The 21,806-nt window shown below is 32.0% G+C and overlaps 2 protein-coding genes across 3 annotated transcripts in view; one reads left to right on the top strand and one right to left on the bottom strand.

Moving 5' to 3' along the window:
- Positions 1–21,806, bottom strand: part of LOC113400949 (beta-parvin) — a 165,316-nt gene that overhangs the window by 95,329 nt on the left and 48,181 nt on the right. The window lies entirely within an intron of this gene.
- Positions 2,768–20,521, top strand: LOC113400741 (protein zer-1 homolog). 2 transcript variants are annotated; one of them, XM_026640392.2, is made up of 8 exons: positions 2,768–4,014; positions 5,037–5,245; positions 5,329–5,500; positions 7,564–7,725; positions 13,151–13,312; positions 14,778–14,927; positions 15,112–15,364; positions 17,492–20,521. In XM_026640392.2, the coding sequence occupies exons 1-8, from the start codon at positions 3,010–3,012 to the stop codon at positions 17,668–17,670; spliced, it is 2,292 nt and encodes a 763-aa protein (XP_026496177.1). In that variant the 5' UTR covers positions 2,768–3,009; the 3' UTR covers positions 17,671–20,521. The 2 variants fall into 2 exon arrangements, with proteins under 2 accessions (XP_026496177.1, XP_026496185.1); XM_026640400.2 differs by having other exon boundaries at positions 15,112–15,357.

Consider the following 21,806-nt stretch of genomic DNA (forward strand, 5'->3'; position numbering starts at 1 on the left):
TGAATAACAAAATTTTTAAAATCAGAGGTTCCGAAAACCCTGAAACCGGTGGTGATTAAGATTTACTTGATCTAAATAGTATTCAACTCTACATATAAATCCCCAAGCTTATACTCTACAGCAGTAGTAAAATAAAATTTTCTGTAGAAATATATATATATTTTTTAATAATAATTTGTAACTGTTTAATAATAATTACAGTACATACATAATCGATTATTCCAATGATTGACACGCACGTGTTACATTTTTTTTCAATTAATAATTACAATAAAACCAATTACCTTAATCAAAATCAAAATATACTTTATTCAAGTAGGCTTTTATAAGCACTTTTGAATCGTCATTTAACAAACTATTTAAAGTAAAGCTACCACCGGTTCGGAATTTAGATTCTACAGAGTAGAACCGGCAAGAAACTCAGTAGTTACTCTTTTTCAATATCCAAAAATACAGTCATGTTAGTTAAATACAATTATACTAACTTTGTATATATAATACTAACTTTGTATATTTATAATTGCAAAAAGACAATTCATATTCATCAATAATTTAACAAGGAATAACAATTATACTATATCACAGAATTATATCGTACCTTAAATGTTAGCACCTTGCTGCGCCAAGAAGAGTAAAGTGTACTGTACCGAGCTTCCATCACTTATATAACAACTCACTACAAATCACGTGACTTACAATATTGAACAGAAAAGTCAAAGTACCCTCTTATTTAATATCAATGTTATCAATATAATTAGAAAATAACTTAAATTAAAATATTATTATTACATAAAACATACAATACATAGTGTAAGCCTTGTTTGTAATTGTCTAATTATTTATTTATTTCTTACTTAATCTGACACACGCAACTAGTAAAGCTTTTTAATTTTTTTTAATAGAGCGTAGTGTCTCTCCGAAATTTTAAAGAGCCACTTAAATTCAATTAATCGCTTCATTTCAGCTAGAAAATATGTTTAAATTTACGGAGCCCGAAAATGGAACGAGTACACTAATTTTGTAATTTCCTAAGTTTATTTTTCGTAGGTCTGAGATAGGCAAACACCTAAATCCTTCCTTAAAGTTCAAGCTTGCTTCACACAAAATATTATCAAATTCGTTTCAGTGGTTTAGCCGTAAAAGCGTATCAGACAGACAGCCATATAATATAAGTATGGAGTAAACACAATAACATAACAAACATTTATTATTACTACAAACAAACCAAAATTTTTAAGATTTTATGAAAATGTATATTTTTGAAATTGAAGGATTTCTGAGGTAACTATTAAGGCGGCTACAAAACATTTTGATTTATAAATTCATTCATCATATTAATTAAAGTTTAACAAAGTTAATAATTATTTTATAATAATTATTAAATCGCATAGGTATGTACTCGTCTTCCGAAAAATGTAACGATACAACAGCGTAATCGCACTTAATTTAATGAAAACCTAATTAAAAGATAAAAGAGAAAAGCATCTTATAACTTAGGGACGCAAAGAAACATTTATACAATTGCTATTCGTTTTCAAAATTCAATTTAAAATTCGTTTTCAAAAAGCGAGATAAAAGTCAGGACAGAAAAAAAACCTCTTATAATATAATAATCTTTATTTTACTTATATACACGGGCCGGTGTATTATAATTCTATTATTGCAAGCATTAAGTCACTTTTTCAAAAGGGAAGCTTTGTCAATGTAGATATCTTTATCGTTATATATTACAACTACGAGCATTCGAGCGAGACCACATGATGAAAAAGGGCGTGAATGCACTAGAAGGCGTGGTATGCTGCTGGAAAACTATTCTAAAATTAGTGCATCAAAGGGTGGTTATGGAGGTAAAGGTGGATATGGAGGAAAAGGGGAAAGGGTTGATGTTGCACTGGAAGGAAAGTATCAATGTGAAAACATAAATATTGTCTATGGTTGATATGGAAGGCTTGTTTCAATGGAGAGAACATTTGACAAGAATCACAAGTGAATGTTTTTATACAAAATATTGTAATGTACATGTACTAACGAGTAATTAATGGATGCAAGTATGCGTTTTACACTTTTAATCAAATAATCAAACTTTTGATTTAATAGAATTTTGAACTAGGTAATAATTTAGGTATACGTATGTTTTTAATTTGTATCTATACATAATGCTTAATATATTAATACAATTTATTAAAAGTACACAATTAATACTTTTTGTGAAATCAATTGATTTCATGCATAGTATTAATTGTACATAATTCACTGAAACAGAGGCCAGAGCTGTATCAGATCTATTCTAGTGAAAAACTGAATTGAAAGGAAAAAAGTAACAAACATATAATACAGGGCAATTAAACTAGACTTAAATGTAAAGCAACTTGCTTCAGAAGTAACCGCTTCCCAATCTGTTGATTGTTCATCTCTAAGTACAGTAAGTGTGACAACGTGTAACAGTGTTTGCGTTTCATTTTTTGAACAACTATCTTTTATTTAATTTGGATTATATTTATTAATTATGATATACATTTTATTAACCATGTACAAATGTTTTTTGAATATAATATTATGTTAGTCAAAAAACTACTAGAAATTGATATGACGGGCAATACAATAAAATATAAAATAATTATATTTTATTTAAAATACATATTGAATTTTTACACTTGATGAATATTTAAAATTATAATTTCTAAAAAAGTAAACAAATATAATATGTGAAATTAAATTAGTTTCATTTTTAGCCAAAATGTAAGAATCCAGTTTGACATTTAAAAGTGAAAAATGTCTGCCTTTGTCGTTGCGTTGTGCGAAATATTATTTCTCCCGTGTCTGGAGCAGAATTTATCATTTTAATATCAGTCCTGGTAGCGGAAGGACATCATAATAAACAGTATACAATGGAGTCTACTTCAGTGATAAATACTTAAGATAATTACATCCAATAACGATTAATTGTGTCATTGCGAATGTTACGTTTTATATTATGTCTTAAAAAATAAAATCAGTGCTGTGTTCAGAATGTCGTCGGAAGTATTTTCGTTGTACGACAGTACCCCGGATTCTCTTTTAAATATTTGTATGGACTACATCGTAGCCAATTTGAATATTATCACGAAGTTGGATCCTACAAGCCGCTGGCGTAAGCTGAAAGATGATATCATATTACCAGCTGAACTCTGTGAGAAATTTCTTCAAACCTATCAAAAAAAGAATCGTGTCAATGATAACATAGCCAACTTGTTTCGCGATCGTTCCCGAACTCGACTGGATCGCGTAAAACTACGCAACTCACGAATTACTGACGAAGGTCTTCGTTGCTTTGTGGAACACAAGCCATATCAGGTGGAACTCGTTCAATGCGAGTATCTCTCGCAAGCATCGCTGGATCTGATTAATAGCAACAGTGATAATCTAGTCTGTCTTAAATTTGGGCCACTCACTTATGTGGTTTCTCAGGATGAGGCTATGTTTCGTCAAAGACGTTATATTATTGATGCGCCAAAATTACGGCGGCTAACTATTCAATGCAGAGGAATGTCTATATTCCCTCTACTACTCCTGAAACCGTTACACCATCTTACACATTTAGATCTCTCTGAATATACATCTGCGGGTTCCAGCTGGGCTCTACATGAGTTGAAGAATTTGAGGTCTCTTGTGCTCCACAGTGTTTTATGGTCCAAAGAAATAATAGAGTGGATTGCTAGTATGCGCACACTACGGCACTTGGATATTTCTCAGTCTAATGAGAGACATGGCAAATATTTTAGCCCGAATGATGTTTTGTCGAAGCTGGTGACAAGTTTACCCAATTTGGAATCACTGGATATATCTGGAACCAATCTGGCTGGTACTGGATGCGCAGTACCAGCACTTGCAGAAGGCACCTCTGAGGGATCTGAGAATCATGTCCGTTGCGATATACCTGGGCTTGTGAGCCGTGTTAACCGGCCATTAGAGTTTCTAGGCTTGTATGGAACTCATCATGGAGCCTGCAAGCGACATGACATTCCGGCTAAAGTGGTAAGATAATTTAATACTGATTATATTTATTATAATTTTATGTTTTTATTTATACTATTTATTATATTTGTGTGATTTAATGTATTATGATGTATCCTGTTATACTAAGCTAAAAAGATTCAATGATTTTAAAAAAGTGTATTGTAATAGATAGCTTTTCATTAAATTTATATGAGTATATATCATCACACTATGAGCACCTGTGGTTCAAGTGAAGCAACATAACTCAGTATCAACCATGAAAGAAGTTGTCTGTTTAAGATACTAGCAATATTAAAATTTTTAAAAGTTGAAAATACATAGACATAATGTTGATAATAATAATAAATAATAGAATCATAATACTTATAAGATTTAAATAGCTTGCGAGACTGATACTTAAAACTTCTACAGAATGATTAAAAAAAGACATTTTACACTATCTCATTATTCTTTAACTTACATTTTTCATTTATGATATCAACAATATATCATCAATTAATTATTATAGAAAGTCCAGGTCAAATATAGCCAATGGCCACCTTACAACCGTAAAATAAAACAATATGAAAGTTCTACTTCAATCAGATTAGTGGTTTTTTAGTGAATTAGAAAAATACTGAAAAATATTATCTCATTATAACATTAGTATGATTTCATACCAATCACTGTCTGTTATATATTACATTGTTTTCAATAAATAGCTAGTAAACATATAACAAATAATACTTATTTTAGTGAACAGAAATAGAAAAAAACATGAACAAGCATTTTGTTAATAAAAATCTTGACCATCACACATGCAAGCTAGCTTTAATTACAATGCATAAATAAACTATTTTATGCCAATTGTTAATACAATATATTGTTACTTCCAATTAAAAGCTAGCTAGCAACATTTAACACTAAATAAGAACAAAAATATAACATTCATATAGATATATTGATATTTCCTACTTGTAAGTCTTACTTAGTGTAAGTATTCCATCATATGCTTATTCAGACAAAACTTAAATTATAATTTGCTTCTTCTACTTATTCAGATTACAGGTGATGCAAATGAGGAACAAATTCTCACAGCAGGAGTTGCTTATATGGAGCGGCCAGCAATGCTGACCCGTGTTTTGAATGATTTGTACTATATGTTCCGTAGTACTGAGAGATACAATGCATATGTTGGACGAGCACTATGTGTTGTGCTTGAGGCTATGGAACAACATGTGTCAGAAAAACACATCCAGATTTCTGGCAGGTTGGGATGCTCTGTTGATATGATCCAACCAAATCTTAATTTGAAAGTATTTTTTTAATTATAATGTTGTTTTTTTTTTTTAGTGCCACCTTGTTCTACATTGTCAAGGGGAAAGAAAAACCTCGCATTGGTATAAAGCTAAAACGTCGTATTATCACCGCGCTGCTGGACGGCATGGACGCACATCTTGGTGATGACACCATGATGCGCAATGGCTGCCTCACACTCTGCCAGTTTAAGATTCCGACTGACGTGGTAAGTGAAGATTGTTAATTTTATAAAAAAAATGAACTTTACCTAATTTTAATTTTAATAAATAAATTTATAATTGCGCTTTAAGGAAAAAGTAAAATGTAGTTGGTATATTTACTATATAACGTGTATAAATAAATATATTTGTCTATATCTCTTAAATGAGAATATGTAATTGGTTTAAGTCGTAAATTTGTTGTTAAACAGATCGCAGACTTTTCTGTAGTTTAAGTGCTATGATTTTATTGTAATTAATTTTGATGTATATCCTAAGGTTTATCCAGCTTAATCCAATTATGCGTATGAAAACAGTTTTTTGGACAAAACATCGTCACAGGTCATCCATTTGTACAAGTTATTTACAATTTATATAAAATACAAACGTTCCTCGTTTATCGTTCTTTGAATTAGTGAAAGCCGCATTAAACTCATTTGAGGGGTATAGAAGTACTTAGTTTACGTAAAGACTTTGGTTTACAATTTTTTAACTTTTATGTATAGGTAGTTACAATGGTTTTATTTTCTGTATGGCAATTAAACGAAAGATTAAATTGCAGAATTGAAGAATGCGATAAACGTAGTATCAAATTTCTGTTAAAGCTGATTTGTAAAATTATTTTTCCCGTAAAGACATCGTCTTATAACGACATTGATTTTAATTCAGATTGTTGTAAAATGTCAAGTATTGTTCAAAAAGAAGTTCGTAGTTACGATCGATCAATAATTATTTGAATCGGTACTGCGTTGGACTGCCACAGCGTAATTGTGGACAGTGGCGTAGCTAGGTGGACAAGAGCCCCGGTGCAGAGAAAAAGAATCGGGCCCTAACCCCATCTTTACACCCCCGCCCCCCTTTTACTTATATTGCCCTTCAAAATTATAGATAGGAATAAGAATAGGATACAAGATACAGTGAGTTGTACTTATCATTAGTTGACTAAATCCATACGTCTTCTCTATTCAAATTTATTTTCAAAGCTTCGGTTAGAGGGCCCCCTGAGATCCGATGCCTTGGTGCACTGCACCACCTGGCCCTACGATAGCTACGCCATTGAATGTGGACTTGTATTACTTATAAGTATCAGGAAGACAGAAAAGTAAATGACTCCACATGCTGGTATTTTACATACTCTTCACATCGTCTGTGCGGCGCCATAGGATCGAATGAATACCCTTACTAGTTTTCACCCGCGTTTTATTTGGTTCGTAGGTTTTAGGTATATAAAATGTAAAAGCCTATGTCCTGCCTTGGGCCTCAAGCGTGCTTCATATCAAATGTCATCAAACTCTGTTCAGTGGTTTTGCTGTGGAAGTGTGACAGACAGAGTTATTTTCGCATTTATAATATTAGTAGTAGTAAGTAATGAGTATATCGGTAATAACACTGGCTAATCATTTAGCTATAGGGTCGGCCCTATAAATTGGAACTGAGCATTCATGTAATAGAGTAATTAATCAATTAGGTCTCGATCGATTTTAAAATTATAATATATTCGTTGTGATAAATACTTAGTTCATACTTTAAACTTGTTAGATGGATTTAATAACATTGAATAAGAGGTATTCTGTTGAAAAAAAAAGTAATCACAAAGAACACGATCTTAAAAAGTCTGAAAGTGATTACGAAATTATAAATTATATATATATCTTCTTTAAATGAATTTAATTATTTAAATCTTCTTCTTTAAATGAATTTAAATAATTAAATTCATTTAAAGAAAATATATTTGAAAAAAATATTCTTATATTTGACGAGCGCGGTTCGAATTACTCCGTCCGAAATACAAATCATGTCTGCGTGGAATAATCAAGGATGCTAGCAGCGTTAATATAAAATTACTTAAAAATTGTACGAAAAAAATACGGTAGAAATATCTTAGTTAATTCATTTGCGTGAATGCATTTTTCCTTGGACAAATGTTGAGCTGGACTGACTAACTGCTGAAGGAGTGTGCTTAGCTGAACATAATGAATATCTTTCGATGAATGTTTTATACGTTATTACCGTATGGTATGTTATATGCCTTTTCATTAACAGTAACTTAAATTTACATTATTTGTTGCAGTTGTTTGAATACGAACGGGTCGTGCAGATCCTCTTGACCGGCGTAGCCGATGTCAACCAGGAAGGTTTCGTACAGCGCATCGCAATATATCTTCTGAATTCTCTCGCATGCCAGGTGGACGGCAAGCAGAAACGCTTCCTCGGAAACCATGGCGCTATAGGGGTAAGTAATCAAATAAGGATTTTGTTAATTAAACTGTATTTTAAACTAAGCGTTCGTTTTCCAGGTTATGTATTTTATTTATATATCTATAATAATAAATGAGGACATTTTCGTAATACCTAACTGAAAAAAACTACTTAACCAATATAACGTACATTAGAAGATACAGTGCGTTTTGGAGGTTTTGATATATGTATATTATTATTATATGAGTAGCTGCGCTTCAGTTTCACCTCCTTTTATTTAAGATTATTTACTTGCCAAGCTCGATTTTCATGTTCTTTAGTTACATTTAAGTGCAGAATGCACCGCGAATATACGCTATTTATTGATTAAAGTATTGGACGCTCGCGACGGAACGCTGCAAATATGGACCAATAATACGTTTATAATAACGTAAACGTTCTTTAATTTAGTAATGTCGCTTTGTTTGGATCTGTAGGAGATGTTTTTTAGAGACTAATTTCAAATGTATATTTATTTTATCCTTGCTTTAGGATTATGATAACGATAACAATCAACTGAATACATATGAATATTTTAAAGTGACAAAGCAAAATATAATTTTGTCAATGATTTTTAAGACGAGATGTCATAACGGAGAGAGAACACAAGTTCGCTGTTTCAATTCCGGATATGCTCCCGTTCTTTTCATTGGTTTTGATGACGCAACGAAACAGTTCCATTCGCATTAGTGGTTACGTTTGGGAATTATTTCTAACAAGTAACGTTAATAATGACAGCCGTTATTGTTGACTTAATGAATATTTTGTGGATAGTTTTAGGATTAGCCTGCCTTCAGTGAGCATCAATTCTTTTATCTATAATGTTATCATACATTAGCAGTGTCCTATCCTAATATTCATTAATTACAAACATAATTTATAAGATACTGTTTCATTCTGTACTAGTCACCTTCTCCCGGCTTCTTAAGGGTGCAATAAGGATCTATATAAAAGTTTTAGATTACGAGCAAACATAAAAAGAAAAATTCTAGTTTTATCCGAAAAGTAACGTCGAAATTCTTGGCTTTTCTTTACTATAATATTTGTGTATTATACATATAAACCTTCTCCCTGAATCACTCTTAATAATGGTAACCGCATAAAAATTCGTTGCGTAGTTTAAAACCTCTAAGCGTGTGGACTGCGAGAAGCGACTTTGTTCTATATTATGTAGCAATTTTACTTGACCTGCTGTCTGCCTGCCTGCTTGACCGTTAAAGGGCTTAGCGAATTTTTTATCTTATAATACTTAAGTGACATTATATTCATTCCATCTCAACTAGAACTTTCAGCTGAGCTATTAATCTAGCGTTTTTTTTTTTAATATGTGTATAAGATATTAAGCGAATAAATAATAAGCAAAGCGAATTTATAATCAATGTGACGTGCAATTGTTCTTGATTCTGTTTCTGAATTTAAAATAAATAATAATTTATTTTGTGCTGGTAAGTTATACACCACAGACCATAGATAATGACCCTGTATGTACATTAACCATTTCAAAATCATGTTCGCAAAGCATGGGAACTAAGATGTTGATGTGAATACACTGGCTGCATTTCAATATATGGTGGTAGAATCAATGACGAGTGGTGAATAGGTGGTACCTGTGACTCAGTTTATATAAACAAAAGTCGGATGGAGCGCCCGGAACACTAAAGCGAAGCAATAAAAGCAAATACAAAAGCAATCGCCCGGTAGAGCGCGAAAATGACACGTCTTTTTGTTTATACATAAATAGTCTGTCAGTATTTTAAGCGAAAGTAACTCTGTCTGTCTTGTATGTCTGTATCTCTGTTACGGTACGCAAACCATTGAACCGAATTTGATGAACATAGATATTAAAATGAATTGCTTGAATTCGAAGGATACAGACTACTTTTTACACTAACACCTGCCAACCAATCCTTAAAACGCGACCGATGCTGCGGGCGACAGTATATTAAATGAATTTTAATGAAAATGAACTTCTTCTGAATCTATACAACTCGTGTACAAGTCTAATACATACATGATTATAGAAATGTAATGAATATTTATGTTACGTCCCGCTTTAGTTTCGCACATTTATTATCTGTATAATTTTCCGTAAATGGTGGTTGTTTATATCAGAAACGAATACTCCAGCCCGCCGCTAATTATTTGTTAAACAAACTAATCATCACGATCGTTTACAAATGAAAAGCAATCCCAGATGTGATAATGTATTAATATATTGGGCTACGAAATTAATCTATTTTTCGTTTAACTATCTACTTACTTTTGTTCGTATTAGTTCGCGTGAATATATTGATTTTATTGGGGTGGCTTTATAACTACAGCGGCCATCTTGTGTGCATATAATGCTTACGTACATATTGCGAAAGTTCTTATTACTATTTAATGAATTGTATTTTTCAATATCTATTCATTCATTCCATAATTAACAATAATTATTTAGTTTTTAATTAAATCAAATAAAAATGTACTTTTACAAATATAATATGATTTTTTTGATCCATGCTTGCAAATTGACATTATATTAGCATACAATAACAATTATCTATTTAATTTCGATAGTTTGTCTCAGATTAATAATATTAGAATGGAATGAATGAAAATTCGAATATGATGCTACAATAACCTGGATTGGCTTAGATATACAGCGTATAATATATTACGGCGTTCATAAATAAAATATGTATTTTTAAATTATTAAATTGTATTAGACTTACGACATATTTATTTATATTGATTGCTGTTTTTATATTTCCTTATTTCATAGGGCGTGTTTTTTTTTAAATCAACTGAATTGTATCATTTTCGCATTTTTCCTTGCAAAGCAAAGCTGTGCTGAAACCTACACTATACGTGGTATAAAATTGCAAACAACAACTGTTATACAAATAGAGATAAATACCGCTGTGTCGCAAAAAAATGATATATTTTCTATATTTGAAAATTGCTATGATTCAATTGTTGAAATTCAAATTATGATTGTTGTTTTTCTTTATGTTCTATTTGCATTGCAAGTTTTGAAAATACTTGAAATATTATTGTAAATCTGATATATTTTATAGCAATGCGATGAAAATAACTAAGCAAGGCTAAATTTACATTTCGTGCAAAATAATATTATTGCCCACTCCAAAGTCTTCCTGTGCATGTAAGCGTCAAATTTCCTCATTTATTATAGTCACTGTCAGGGAGACAGCTCCGAACAAACGCGGTTAGAAAAGTTCGCATGCAAGTGTTATCAACAAACTAATGTTGATAATGCTTGATTATTATACTTTGATTACCTTGATATGTTTTATGGCATTTTGCTTTGGGGTAACCCTTCAGATATTGGAACTTTTTCATCCTGCAAAAGCAGCGGTCCGGTCTATCTTTAATCTTGTCAAGTCTTGAGTTTTGGGATATTTTTCACAAAGTTGACATACTTGCACAATATGTTTACAACAATATTATGTACATTCACAATAATATAGATTGAAAGAAACAGTGACATTCATTGTTTAGAGATAAGAGCAGGAGAGATAAACTAGTAAGTAGTAATAACACACACTTAGTTTTCGACTTCGCAGAGTTAATACATCCTTCATGGTGCACGGTACTCTATAATGAGATTCCACAGTCATTATTAACTTAGCCTGTTAAACAATTTAAAGTTCACGTCAAAATAGCGTGGACTTAGTATTTCTTGATGTCTAAGTACGATATAAATTTCATTGCACTTTATTGACATACTCTGTAATTAATATGGTGGAAGAGTAACTACTGAGTTTCGTGCCGGTTCTTCTAGGTAGTATCTTATCTGCTCTCTAAAACGATGCTAGTTTTGCATTTAATTCAACAATGTAACAAGACGATTCAAAAGTGCCTCTAAGAGCCTACTGGAATCACTACATAGTATAAAAAGGACGCTTCACGCTGTCTTTCTCACTGAGAGAGTGATATGATAATTTTAGAGGTCTCTAATATGTTGTCATAAATAAACACATTTTAGCGTTTACAATGCAAACGGTGAATGGATAAAAATAGTGTACTACAGTATTGTATTGTACACCTTAAAAAAGTCTACAAAAATCTCCGTCTCTTAGGGATAACCCACAAGAGACATGTTTTATCCTTTACTTTATACGAGAAATAATGGCTTATTAACGAAGCGATTTTAAGCAATATAGCATTAATCCTTATCGCCTCCGTGTAAAGCCGGGGTGGGTCGCTAATACATAATATATTAATTTTGATAATAATTCAATTTGACTTAGTCACTAATGATATTCGCTGATTCGATCTAGCAGAAGCGTATCGTAGTTGAGAAAAAAATATACATAAATATGAATGGCTTAGGGCAATGGACATTACAATAGTTTTTGAGCTCATACAAATACATGATTTTATGACGACGTAACTTTGTCCTAGCGCCAAGCTTATATCTCACACAAAGAAATGCTTGCAATACAATACAAAACAAGGTCACATGAACTTGTAAGCACTTTTAGGTATGTTGTTAAATAAGAAATGTAAAATCGATGGATTATGAGGTATTATGTGTGCACTAACCCAATAGTCAGTCACAATGCAATCAATGTCAACCTGAATGACCTTCACAAATGTTCCATCATAAATAGGAACACTTTCGAGAGTTTTTCTTTTCGTAATACTTATAATGCACAAAAATATGAACCCTTCATTTAACAATTACCCAACTATATTATTAATACGACGCGAATTAACATAATTGTTTAAGACATAATTCAAAACGTTAATTTTTTACTCAAAATGTTATCCTACGTAATATCATTTATCGTCAATATGATCTCGATAAACGATATGTTACGGTTTTGCAATGACTAGTTACATCTGTAAATAAATTCAAAGTAAAAAACCTATTTAAACACAAGCTTTTTTTTAAACGCGCTAAAAAGAAAAAAAAAGCATATTTACACTAAAACTTTTACCTTATAACGTTAACTTATAACGTCATTTCACATTTGAGACAATTTATATGATACAAAACTTGTGGCGAGATTTAAGTACTCGTATTTACTTAGTTTGAAAATTTTAATGGATAAAATTAATCACAACAAATTATTTAATTTGCTTGTTTATGTACTCAAGTAAATCACGAAAACTGAACGTGTATACAAAATTTCAGCCCAATCGGCTTAATCGAATTAAAGATATATGCTTCTAAATTGAGTGGCAAGATTTCACCCGTAAATTATATTGAAAGTTAAAGTGTAAAAAATACTGCACAACAGACATGTGACCCAATATTTAACGTTTGTTATTATCGTGTTTGTTATTTTTAATTTTTAAAAGCTGTGCTTATATATTAAACTGCTCTGTTATGTATTATTATGTATTACTTTCTGTCTGTACCTATTATGTTGATAAGGTACTACAATAAGTGCCTATCATTGTTGTTACAGAAAATGCTAAACCTGATCGCGGACCGCCTGGAGAGACACGTCTGTGATGACGTGCTAGAGGTAGCTTGGTCAACCATGTGGAACGTGACCGACGAAACACCGCAGAACTGCCAGCGATTCCTTGAAAATCGGGGCATGGAGTTCTTCCTTGCTTGTCTAAAGGTATGTTCAATTAAATTATTCCGTCAATTGTTTGAATAATGTATAATAAGGAAATACACGAATTTGATTTACCTGATAGTTCTTATCACCTAACAGTAACAGTCTGTAAATTAGGCTGTAGGAATCTGTAAAAAGGTATTTTATGTATCATCCAAGCAAGTCTGCTTTCGTATAGCCATGGTAACGTTGCTGTCGCAGTTGTAGAGCTCTTGCGATGCAGTATCTCCAGAGACGCCTTGCTCATAAAGGCAAAGAATGGTCGAAAAAAGAGTCCCGTCCATCTGCTTATTGCTAACTTGCTTGAGACAGCAATTTCGCAAGCAGCGACCTCATCAAAAAGAACGTCACCACAAAGGTCTCAGCCAGCTCTCGCCCACCATCCAAGGGAGCGAAAAAGATAACTGTCAGTTCTAAAAAATGCACGTACAATTATTAATAAGCTGCTAAAGCTACTGTGTACTGCCACGTCGATCAAAGTTGCCTAAGCAATTTCAATCGGAGTTGTAGTTGGTGTGAGTACTCAGTGTTAGGAAAGGCTTCTTCCAGTCGTCTATTCACTTCGCGCACTATTTCATTGCAAAAGGCTGCTTCGCAATTGTGGACCAGTATGCGCATAAGATAAGACGAAAGCGTGTCGCCTTCGGACTTATGCTTTTGCCTGGAATCTATGTTGTTATCGAGGCCGTCGATACAAGTAGCTGTAGAGTGTTAAGAAAGCCCAGGGTTTCGTACATCTTTACCTTATGTTTTCATTCGACCTACAGTCTATACAGCCTGCCAGTCTTCTCTCAAAGGCTAGGTATGAAGATTTTCTTTACCTCCATTTAATTTTATTGGGATTCGATCGAAACGGGCCAAAGCCAAAAGTAAGAATGTTGGTGTCTTACCATTTACTAACAGTCTGCAGACATTAATTACTACTTACTGTAGTGAGATGTTTGTGGATAATAGAAAAACACGTTCAATTGCTTGTTAGTTTATTGCTAAGAAGGATGTTGCCCATAGCAACCCGAGTAACAATAAATGCGAGTGTTAACCATAGCAACACGTATAACGTATATCACATGTAGCTTCTTGTGTCTTATCATAAAATAATTTATTGAGTCGAGTTGGCTCAGCTGATAGATAATATTGGTATTGACCGAGATTGCGAGTTCAAATCCTGGCAAGCAACATTAAATTTACATGTACTTAATTTGTAATTATTTATGCTCAACTGAAAAATCCATTGTGAAGAAGTCTGCATGTGCCAGATAAAAATGTGCCATATGTATCCAGCACTAACTCGAATTGGTACGAGGATTTGCAAACCATCTCCTCGAATAAAGACGAGATCATAATCCAGCAGTGGGACAATTATAGGCTGTTACTGTACTAGTTGTGAATATTCCTTTCGAATTTCCACAAAGAAGCATTACAAAATTATATCAACTATAGTGGTGTAATCAACCTATACTATTTTCAGAGTTTTCCCGACAAAGAAGAACTTCTTCGAAACATGATGGGCTTGTTAGGCAATGTAGCCGAAGTGGCAGAGCTGCGTCCAAAGCTCATGGACAAGCTATTCCTATCAGTATTCTACGATCTACTTGACTCATCAAGTGATGGGATTGAGGTAAATGTTTGCATAATTACTATAATACTGAAAATTAAGTGTCCTTAACACTTGAGGTGAAAATCATATTACATGAACCTTATTTAATGAATGACAACGTATTTAAAGCCACGCTCCCCGTTTTTATTCCTATTTGCTGCTAACGCTTCCTCATTCACCCCCTTCTAATATTATGTTTTTATAGGTGAGCTACAACGCAGCAGGCGTCCTTGCTCACATGGCCTCTGATGGTCCAGATGTTTGGACTGTAGACGAACCAGCTCGAGATGCTGTACTCCAGCGCATCGCCTCCGCTGTTGAGAGATGGGATCGACGTGCTGAGAGGAATATAAACTATCGCTCGTTTGAGCCGATACTGAGCTTACTGCATGCTCACCACACGCCACAGTGCCAGCACTGGGCTGTTTGGGCCTTGGCCAATCTTACCACGGTATACCGTGAGTACAGTACTTTGAATTCACGACACCACCTCGTCATCGTCACTCGCTGGCCATAAGGCTATGTTTCCAACAGATATACGCAGGAAAGTGCGCGAGGAAAAGTCAATCAATACTAATACTTCATATTTCTAGCCTCGCTCTTGGCAGCTATTATTGGCTTAGTGGAGCAAGGCTGCTGCATTCAATCGGTAGACGGTGTTTATTTAAAGGAAACGTGTAGTGTATTGAAAATATATCTGTAAACCGTTTTACAGCTCCGCTACATACGTCTCTAGCGGAAACGTAGCCTTTGGTCATCCATATGGGGTCAGCATGTGTGAATTGCATGTGAATAATATTTAACAATTTAGTTTTCGCCGCCTGCCTATCTCATTAGAAATGCTTTTACTGATGAGATTAGTAACACATAGCCATCATACCGATAGTATTTGTTACAATTTCTTTAGCCGCCTCGAACAACAAACAGGCGTGGGTTGAAATGGATTGGTTTTATTGTACTTAAAACTAAATGGCTTAACTTTTTTTTCTGTTAATCATCGTCAGTCGTTAACACTCAAATACTTTAATACTTACCAATAAACGAGGAGATGTTTCGTAATGCGTAACTGATTAAACTACCTAACCCATATCGATAACTAATTTCGCCTACAGAATCATCAATCTCTATTTTCTTCTTCAAAATGTGAAATTGATCTTTAAGCAAACTTAAATGACTTGTAAAGCCATATAAGCAAATTCAGTCGTCAAATTGATGCGTAGATTTACATGACATTGCTAGCAAAATGAGCATGTAATTAAAGTCTGTTTTTTGTCTATTTTTTTGTTTTTATCAGCCTTAAAAAAAGTTAAGTTATTTAGATTCGTTTTGAAGGATAGACGACCAAGGAAATGGATAGTATTAAATAAGACCACCTCGATGTGTTTTATTGGCTTTTACGAAATATATTACGACAGATATTTTAAAAACAGTTTATTCTTATTTGTTAAGAGTTTATAATATCCTCCATCATAACCGTCGAAAGACACATCGCTGTATAATGATGAGTCATTTAAGTTTATGATACATTCATCCAAATATTCATCTATCCTCTCCTATGTAGCATTTGGTGTTGTGCAAATTTTATCGCGTGATCGACTTATTTTTCTCATTTGGATACGTCAATAGATTCGAATTTCTCCTTTAATATCCTTTGACTTACGTTAAAATCATTGAGACATTTTGAGAACTAGCGTTAAACTTTACTTGCCCAAATCTTCTCGATTGCGTTAAAATCCGGGTGATTCTGTTTTACCGAATTTTACTACCGAAATTTACAGAATGACAATGTTCCGATATTATTTGATTTATTGATTATTTGTATTCTTTGTGGCGAATGACATCATACAATTCTGGTTCTAGTAGACTGCACGCGAAGAGTATGTTTTCAGATGTGATTGCACGGTTGCTTTTAGAGAGTTGAATTTCGATGTATTGTCTATTCGTGTACTATGCATGTATCTACGACCACGACCACATTAGGTCGTTAATTCGGAATGAGATGTAGTTTTAACAATTTTTCGTAATTTTCTGTATTCATTTTGTGTTGATAATGCCCAGTAATTTGAGAATATTTATGAACTAAGAGAGCGCTAGTACAAAGCCAGTTGGCTGACAATAATTAATGTATTCTTTTGAGATCGATTTTTAAAACTTTTCTTAGACCTATCTGTCAAACTACTCTCCTCTGTTATGTTTGACGTGTATATGAGTTTTATCAGTATGTACTTATAGTGACCTTCACCCCTAAACTTCAGTATTTATCGAAGATACTTAATCCGCTGAAGTATAACTAACAGTAAAGATATATTCTGATAACAAATTAACCTGGTGTACCGTCTCTTCGTGAGTGAATAGCTCTTATAGCTGCGAAGCTAAAATGTTACATCCCCTGAGTCTGTACTTACACTGGCACACCCTTCGAGCCAGAACACGACAGTACTAAATATTGCGGTTTTTACTACTGTACTAAATATTATTTTCAATTGGCGGTAGATTGTGTGATGAGTGGGTGCTCTAAGTGCTCTTGTAATAAATAAAACTTATAATAATCTTGTATTAAGTTTACCTTATCTTAAATATTTCAGCTGACAAATACTGCGGCTTGGTAGAATCTGAGGGTGGATTGAAACTGCTTCGCTGCCTGCTTCGTCACCCTGGACCCTACGCGATGATTAAGGATCTGGCCTGGGTTGTTATCAACAATTGCGCTAAATACGCTTCCCGCGATCTGAGCACCCCGCCGCCGGGTTCTCCGGACAATTAACTAACGGAGTACTTTGAGGACATCGATCCTCATATACGAGAATAGCAAATACTGATAATCGAGCTATTCATATTCTGGATATCGATTATGACAACGTTCACGTTCGGTACAGTGCTGCTGATAATATTCTCGTAAACAGACTGCTAAGGACAGCTTTTTACCCAGTCGGGCGTAGTGTTAAGATTGACGGTCGGTTACAAGTGTCAGGAACAATTGGAATCGTAAATGCTAATGATCGGTATCAATAATCAGTGTTTTTTGTGCAAATTAAAGGAAAAATACAAAAAAAAATAATGTTTAGATATGTTTTACCATATATATGTAATGTTACTACTTCACATATGCTAGTGAAATTAATATTTTCCTATCTGTGGATTAGTATAGCATCTTATATTGTATTTATAGTTTTAAAAAAGAGTTAATATATTTTTATGTCTCATTGAAATTTACTTTATAAACTTTATCTACAAAGTAATTTATTAGTAATAAACAACATATTTGGTCCATAAAAAACGATGTGATTTTAAAGAAATATGACATAATGCTCTCTTATACAATTTAATGTTCAGATTAATCTGACTTCTGAAAGTCTAAAATGTAAAATTTTGTATAGATCTTTTGGTTCTTTTTTTTTAATAACTAATCTGTTTTCTACTTTAACCGGCCTATGTTATTTCATAAAGTGGAAGTTTGTTTATAGATATTTTTATATAGTCCATAAATCAGTTTTCAAACTTTTAAAAAAGTAGACATTAACTATTTAAATAAAATGTTTCATTGTTTATATTTAAGATAGTATGTATATTCTTACATTATTTACTCTAAATGTTATAAATGGTATAGGATTACAAAAAAAAAGTTGTAGTATAAATAACTTCAATACAACAATTTCATATACCTCTTCCTAAGGTAATTTATCTCTTTCCAACATGAATTTATAAAAACATACATGTTTGATCTGAGATATACATGTTTAATAAATTTGTTTGATTGAATACGTTTATGATAAAATTAAATAAAAGATAACTTCTAAAATTATGAGAGGTATGCAATACTTCAAATGTAAATAGGTAGCTATATGTTCTAATGATATATTAACATATTGGTTTTTTTTTAAATATCATTTGATACTTTGTATCCTTAATAATCAATAATTCTTTTTTCAAATTATTTTTCTTTATAATGCACTTTTAATCCATCATTGAACTGCTTAAGGCTACTAATTAGCCTTTTATACGGATATTCGACGCACATAACAGTATCTATAAAACTTTAATGCCACATTCTAGTAGTTCTAATTTATTTGTATTATGTATTCGTTCAAGATCTCTTTATATAATTGAGGTTGCCTGCAAGATGTGGGATCTCTTACAAAAACAATAGTATTAAGATCACTACTAATTGTTTAAAAACTTTTTAATTCATAAGGAAATAAAACCCTTGAAGTTGACCATTAAATTTTTTCGATAAGTGTTTCTAATTACAAATAAAATATAACATAGACAAATACTAACTAATATAATATAAGAATATTTAAAATATAGTAAATATATCCCTAATATAAGCACATGTGTTTACATAAAAACTAAATTAAATCTTGGCCAAATATGTAGTCACATTGTGCGTGGCTAAATGTCTTATTTAATCTGTGTATTAGATTCAATGTTATTTATGTATTATCTATGTGTGTAATTAAGAATACATTAAACTATTTATTAAATATCAATAAGATGAATCATGTTCATATATGAACAATATATTTCATCCTTTATTTAGTTATGCACAAAATTTTAAACTATTTTTCAAGTATCTCTAGTTGTAACAGGTAATTTGAATTCGATTAATAAGTAATTATAGGATTAATAAATGTCTACATATAAAATATATATTATTTAGTGTAGTGAAAAAAAAAATGAGGACGGTTATTTAACATTAATTTATTTTAATTGCTTATTATATTGGAACATGACAATTTGGCTAACATCATAATGGAAACAATATTTCACATAATAAGTTCAACTGAACTGATTAACTGATCAAACCTCTAATGATGTCAGATTTACAAGACTTCAGTTGATTAATAATGTAGTAATAATATCACATCTCTTTATGACTGTCCTACTAGTTGAGCTGTAACTCTAACTTAAACATTAACAAGTTTTTTAAGCTTTATCTAGTTAAATAATCACACAGTCTACTTTTCTGTATATTTTTTAAAATATGTTTTATTTTTCTACTAACAACGCACATAATCCTAGTTATCTCTATTGGTAGATTATAACTGGTTAATCATTCCATTTGCTACTGATGCACCATCAGACATGGGAGTATAGTTTTATAAGCCTTACGCTATAATTATTATTCATCTGATTCAAAATTAAAAACATTCCTGTTTTGAATTACAATGGGTGAGACAACGCCATTTCTACTCAGAAGTCCTGCACTAACTTTAATGACTGAATAAAGTTATAAGCAAAAGGTTCATGGCTTATAATTTATCTTTATTCATCATATATATGACTATTAAATGTATCCGGTACATTGTTAAAACACGAATCTACAATTACTAGTTCCTAGTAAAGACTCCATTGATCACATACCCTAATTATGTCCCTTGTTACAGTTACAGCTTGATATAGGTTTATTTTAAATATATTTACTTACCTGAGTACAGTAAGGGAGTATAATTTGAAGTGTTATACATAGTTGTAACTCATAGGTGATTTTATTATAAATATATATATATTTTTATTTACAAAGTATGTTAATATTTTAATTTTAGGAAATTTACCTCTTTTAAAGAAATGTTTTAGATTAGCGTTAATTGAATAAATTATACTTATCCTTGAAATTGTTTTATTTTAACCCTAGTTAAGAATTAATATATATGTTTGCAATTTGAATATTTCGTCGTAGTTTAGAAACAGTAGTAACCATTTAGATCCAACCATAATCCCTTTTATGGTAGAAAATATATAACGAATCATATTCGTAGTATAATCGTAATTGATAAAGTAATAAATAATAATGAGAAATGAGGATGAAAATGTTCCTATTCATATTTCATTGTAGTGACAGTTGACAGACGTCAGTTGACACTTCGCCACCGATTGTTAATTGTTAGTCTTATCTTTCTAATAAATCAAAGTGTATGTAGACTTCAAATAAATAATTGAGTACATAATGTGAGGTTCAATTCCTACCATTTAAAATAAATAAGCTGTATTGCCAAACAATAAAAGGAAGGGATACATTTTTAAATTGTTTTTAACGTCTTAATAAATTTTCGAACTCAAAATAATAAATATACAATAAGTACTATGTATCTGAAAAAAACTATTAATATATGAATTACTTATAATGATTACTTAAAGTAAAAAGTATACAATGAAGTTATAAAGTACTTCCTATTTCGTAAAATGTACTCAAAATTGTGATCACAGAGTACATAAAATCTATATGTTAACGACTACGTTTATGTGTGACAGCGTTCATAAAAAATAAAAATGACATATCGAATTATCGATTGACATTTGACGGCGTGATTACTGTGCGGCCATTACTACAACAAAACAACAAAAAGACAAATATAAAAAGAACACAACCATTAATCTTACTTTAGTTATAGACAAAATGGACAAAATTTGCAGCAGAAATAACGCCAATCCCGCCTATCAGTTAAATATTATGTATGATAGTTAATAATTGTACTGGCTTAATTGCTATCCTCTTCTATACAAGTCACAAGTTTCAGATATCAAACTAATATTTTGTAATTTACACAAATATTTCTCCATGTACTCACTGAACAATAATTAACATGACGTCCTAAAATATGTACAAATATGGATTAAAAATAGTTACTTAAACAGTTAAATAGAACTTAAATGCTAGCTATCTTCCCAGCTAACATGCTACCTTATTTATTATCAGAATTATGTTCAAATGCGGCTCCGCCTTTATTTTAATTTGCGACTATGCAGCACTGCAATAAGGTTGCCGACCGCGGCAATAAAGTAAAACGGGTGCCAAGCTAAAGAAAAAAATAAGTAAATTATGCGTTTAGTATATATGTACCTAATTAGCAACTCATATATGTGTACTATATATATAACGTACACAGCTTTTTTGTCATT

Source organism: Vanessa tameamea, chromosome Z, assembly GCF_037043105.1.
Source record: "Vanessa tameamea isolate UH-Manoa-2023 chromosome Z, ilVanTame1 primary haplotype, whole genome shotgun sequence".
Taxonomy (NCBI): domain Eukaryota; kingdom Metazoa; phylum Arthropoda; class Insecta; order Lepidoptera; family Nymphalidae; genus Vanessa; species Vanessa tameamea.